Genomic DNA, 5,410 nt, shown 5'->3' with positions numbered 1-5,410 from the left:
GGATTAACCCATCCCAACCCTGATCTTCAGGGAGGCTCGGCTGCCAGAGTCCCACGCCACTTGCTACCTTTTCTCAGCCCTTACCTGAAGACCATCACTCTTGCTGTGGCTGCCCCTGACCTGCAACCCTCAGCAGTGTACCGCTGGCTGATTTCATGTTGCAGAGAGAAAACACTCCCCGCATCTGAACCCATCCCTCCAGAGATGCACAGCTAAGCCCACAAACTCACCACGTACCAGCACCAGCTATCTAGCTGCCCTTCTCCTCTCAGCCAGGGATTTCTTCTGCTCGTCGTTTGTCCTTTCCCCACCCTTTTCTCTCCCTCCTGGCTTTTACGTTTCTTCCACCGTGATCCATTAGGTATTTACCGACAGGGTAATGTGACTTTTCACACCGGCTCTCTGTGTGCACTGCTCTGCAGACTGGGCTGGATAAAGCCTCTCCCCAACCCCAGCTGGCTGGACATTTCCCCCCCACCTTCCCCTCCCCTTCACACTAGCCAAGCCAAGGATTCCTCTCTCCCTCCCTCTTTCTTTTTCCACCCCTCCCGCCTTCAGTGTAAATCCAAGACATAGGATCCTGCCGAGGGAAAGCGCTCCTTGAAATCATCACCACAGACCCCGCTGTGAAAGTGCAGAGGAGGAGAGAGAAAAAGCCTCGGCAGCCAACCTCCTGCGGCTGAGGGCTTTGCAAGCAGGGCAATGGCTTCAGGCTCTCAGAGATTCTCTCTCACCTTTCTCCAGGGCGTGGGATCTGTCTTCTTCATCCTTCAAATCATCTCTGTTCAGGCTGATGGTGAGTCCCCCATTCAGTTTGGGCTGGGTTGCTATGGCTGGAATGAGAGCTGTATGTTGAAATGTGTTATTGCAAAAAAAAAACCCACTTTTTTTTTAATAAGAAACTTAAATACACGCCCCAGTTTGGGTTAGGAAACGTCTGATTCAGAGGTTTTTGAGACTCTACAAATATCCCAGGGTTAAGCACAGAAAGGAAATAAGATCCCAGAAGGCTAAGATTATTTTATTACAACAAAACGACAGGATAGTGAACTTTTCCAGAGGAAATAAGAATAATAAAACAAAGCCAGAACACGAATAAGAAGACTCAGCTATATTTTAGGAGAGCTCTCCTTATAATTAAAAGTATCTTTTCTCCAAAGAACTTCCCTATCTGCCCACTTCAGATGCCCCCAACATCAATTTATACAGGCAGGTACTTGAAGAAGGGAAGACAAGAAGTCAAAGGCTTTTCCTTATAACCTTTTCTGTTCCGTACCACACATGGTGAAGACAACTGCTCACCTTTCCGCACCTGCATTTCATCTGCACTTCACTGCCGAGGGATTTGATCAGGACGTGAATTTGGCTGAAGCACCAGCTACCAGTTACTCTGAAATGGGACTTCTTACTTGCTGATGATAATCCTGAATAGCTGCATCCCTTGAAAGTTTGCAGTAGCCTATTGCCCTTTTAACGGTTAAGCCTGTAGTAATGATGACCAACTTGCCTTAGCAAAAACACGATTTATTTTTGAAACAACTGTGTCTTTTCCTGGGAGAGCAATGCTGAATGGCCACATTTTTTCACTTTCACAGCTGTGATAGATTTATGCCTGATCTCAGGAATTTTTTTTGGTACGCTAATCCTTTACCATCGATGTTTGCTGCATTATTCCAGAGAACAGATCTTAAATATTATAGGGCAATAAAAATCTATTTTTTTTGTTCTCAGTGTATTTTTCCTCTTTAACCTAAATTTATTTTAGCTTATGACAAAGTATGGCAAAGGAAAGGGAGAAAATTAATCTTGCCTGTATGTTTCTACCACTTTGTGTAAAATACCATTTATACAACAGAACCCTGTCTTGTAAATTTGAAGAAAATTACTTTTCATTAAGAATAAAGAAAAACAAATGTGTCGGGCAACTGCACTGTGTTGCAGTAGGCAAAACTGCGATTCTGATTTTAGGAAATACTCCTTCCCTAGCAAAATGCCTCTGAAATGAGGAAAAAAAAATGCATACCCATGAAAGAGGGTTCTCCACAGAACTTAAGAAAAGGGGACAGGACAGGGGTAATTAATTTCCCTTGCTAAAAATGCTTCATCTGAAGAATTCCCTTATCTTTTCAAGAGCACCTTCCAATTTGTGTTATTTCTACAGAATTAATGGCATCTTCTTGGTTCCTAAACAGACATCTTCTAAAAGAGAAAGGGAAAAAAATGTTGGAGGTCATTTTAAGGCAGAGTTTGTGGCAGATTTTAATTGTCATTCAACAGTTTGTCAAATTTACTTCACACATGGTAAAGCAATTATAAGAATTGAAGGGTAGAATATCTGAGGTACATTACTGTTATGGAACATCATTATAATACTGTAGTTTCCATTTTTATTTAACTTCTAAGTATCATTGTGAAAAATGTGCAAGTCCTCTATTAACATGCTCTTCAGTGTGTTCTCCTGATATTAATATTCAAGAAAACAACTGTAACTGTCCTATAAACCATCTGGCTTATTATACATTGATACAGGAGAAAACACTTTATGTGAACTTTAAAATTTACCACTACATGTAGGCTTACGTATTTAAGAAGATCTGCGAGTACAAAACAGGATTAATACTTTCTTTTATAACAGATTCTGGCCTGATCCAGACAGGAAACCACCTTCTCATTTGTGTAAGTTGTAGGTGAAAATACAATTGTGCTACTCTCTCATACATGCAAAGGTCAGTTAAGTGCCAAAGGACCGTTCTGGGTGACACATATGTGTGTGTGTGTATTTGTTATTTTTAACTAGAAGTAACTGACTGTTTTGCAAACCACTGAAGGGATTTTGAATTCACCTTGTAAAAACCCTGTGAAATTCAGACTGGCCCCTGTTACAGGCAAACCTCTGAAACTGGTTACAATCTATTTCCCCAAGGAAGACTTTCGCTTTATTATCCCGCACACAAATAATGACAGAGAGCAGGCAATAAAACTGGAGACCATCGAGGTCTGGTGAAGGCATAAGGTGTAAAGCCTCGAAGCTTAATTGATCTCTTTTGACTGTATTTACCACAGCACATATTGCTGTAGTGCAGATAGACTCCAGAAAGACCAAGGTAAATGCCGAAATAAAAGATAGCTTTGTTTCGCTTTGCAGTTTTTTTATGATTGAAATGTGCTTGCTCATAGCTGTTGAGGTCAGGGTCAGACGGACAGAAGGCTCCTCAAGGGCTTGTTCCTGCTCTGACGTACCATGGTGTGCCACTACTGTTAGTGCAGTTACTGGAGAATAATATAGGTTATCGTGACGGGTCTCAATTATACCAGTGCAAATGCAGGCTTTTTAAAAAATTTCTTTGCATTTGCGCTGGAACAGGAGAACAAGGATGCGGCTTCATGCATCCTGCACAGGAGGCACCTCCGCTTTTTTTGACTCCCTCTTTTGTCTTGTCACGGCTGCTAAAATATCCGTACATATGAACCATAGTTTTCTGCAGAGTACTTACTCTGAGACAGAGCATGTCAGGAGAGAATGACGGTGATTAATCTATCTTACTAAGACATTCCTGAATTGACAAAATGTGCTAATTGCAAAACTTTACTAATTGTTCCAGAGTAGAGTTGGTCTGTTGGCTAAATTTGGGTTACATGGAATACCTATTGGTCAAGCCAGTCATCTGATAGTGACCATGCATAGTGACTGCAGAGGTTGGAATTGGAAGGGTCCTGAATCCAGAAAGCTAGGCACAATTAGGTGAGGATCTGAGCTACATACTTCTTACCTAGAACCAGATATGTCTGATGTCAAAGGTAGGAAAAAGCCTACTATACTCTTTCCTTTGGCTTGCTTTGCAACTTTTTTGTAAAGAAAAGGAAAAAAGTATGCTTTTTTTCTTCTGCTCTCTCTAGACACTTGCATTTGAGTAGCAGGTGTCTAAGCACTTCAGGCTCCCACTTGCAAAACAGCGCATATTCTTGTATGTTGCAAAAATAAATGCGTAAACAATTCCAACTATTTGATCCTAAAGCGTGTAGTAAAATTAAAATTTAAGCTCAAACTGAATTTAGCTGAGGAGGAACTCAAAGGTGACCTCCCAATTTTGCTATTTTTCTGATGATGTAATATTTTAAGCAATTTGAATTAAATAAGACATCATTCACTTTAGTTTCTTGCAGAAATAAACTCTACATTCATGAACACTAAGCAGAACTGGTAATTACCCAAATCTCTGTAATTGTACAGTTTTACTGAATCCTCCACTTACTATTTTACAATCAAGGCCATTGTTACACACAGCCATAGAAATGGAAAAAGGCCATTGTTCCCCCCAGCCATAGAAATGGAAATTAAATTGCTCTTGAAGTAGAGAAGTGACCTTCCCTTCCTCTGCTGTCTTTTACCTCAATTTGAAGTTTTTAACGTTTAAGTAGAAATAAATTAGACTCCACATTTGCACATCTTTCACCACATTTATTTTGTTGAAACTGATTAGGTTTTATCCTTTGAACTAGTAAGTAACATGTCATGAGATCAGCACACTGGGCATGCCTTTTAAAGTGCTTTCATTTTATATTATTTGTGACAGACATTTTAATTTCAAAGTATATTTGGCTATGCAGTTTTATGTTTCTTCTTCAAGCATCATGCAAATCCTGCTGTAGACATGGAGAACTTTGAACTCATTTCAGTGGGCTTTGAACCATGCCTATAAGCCTCAGAACTTCTTGTTGTATCTGTTACTGTATTAGAATAAATTAGCCAAACTCTGTCTTCTTGGTAACCAAGAAAATTCTGCTAATTCCACTGAGATTCCTAAACGTATGAAGAAACAGGTTTTGGACTGATTTTGTTTTTGAAGTGTCCCTTTTTTGCACATCCATATATTTGATTGTAGACGGCTCTTCAGTCTCGAAAGGATAATAAGATCCAGTTGTTAGAAGCTGAGTTTAGCAAAATTTGAAACTGGAAATAAGGTGGATTGAGAGTAATGAACCATTGGAACAGTTTACTATAAAGTGTGCTGTAAATTCTCCATTACTTGGAGTCATTGAATCATGACTGGATGCCTTTTGAAAAGACGTGCTCTAGTTCAACCATGAATTTTTGGATTCAATGTTGGAATTACTGGGGGAAATCTACAGTCTAGTTATGCAGGAATTAAACAAGGTGATAAAAATGAATCCTAGAAGCCTTAAGATCTATGCTTCTATGGGTATGTTTTCAATCAGATTATATTGGGGTACTCTTAAGTAAAAACTATATTCAGCTATTGCTTGTTTACAAAGTTTTAGTGCCAAACAATAATAAAAATGATTCTTTTATCAATATATCAAAATATAATCAATATTCTGTAATAATAGTGATCAGATGATGGTAGAAGCTAGCAATATAATATAGGCTGGGGTTATAGAAAGAATGGGT

General features: G+C 39.4%; 1 protein-coding gene across 1 annotated transcript in view; it reads left to right on the top strand.

The window, feature by feature from the left end:
- The first annotated feature begins 638 nt into the window (after window positions 1–638).
- SUSD5 (sushi domain containing 5) overlaps window positions 639–5,410 on the top strand; it is a 42,272-nt gene continuing 37,500 nt past the window's right edge. Inside the window, exon 1 of the mRNA XM_009272399.1 lies at window positions 639–796. Coding sequence (XP_009270674.1) covers window positions 703–796 — 94 coding nt within the window. The 5' untranslated portion in view covers window positions 639–702. The remainder of the gene's footprint in view (window positions 797–5,410) is intronic.

The sequence above is a fragment of the Aptenodytes forsteri genome, unplaced genomic scaffold (assembly GCF_000699145.1).
Source record: "Aptenodytes forsteri isolate BGI_AS27 unplaced genomic scaffold, ASM69914v1 Scaffold398, whole genome shotgun sequence".
NCBI classification, from domain to species: domain Eukaryota; kingdom Metazoa; phylum Chordata; class Aves; order Sphenisciformes; family Spheniscidae; genus Aptenodytes; species Aptenodytes forsteri.
Note: the sequence above shows the minus strand (reverse complement) of the source record. Positions and strands in the feature narration are given on the sequence as shown.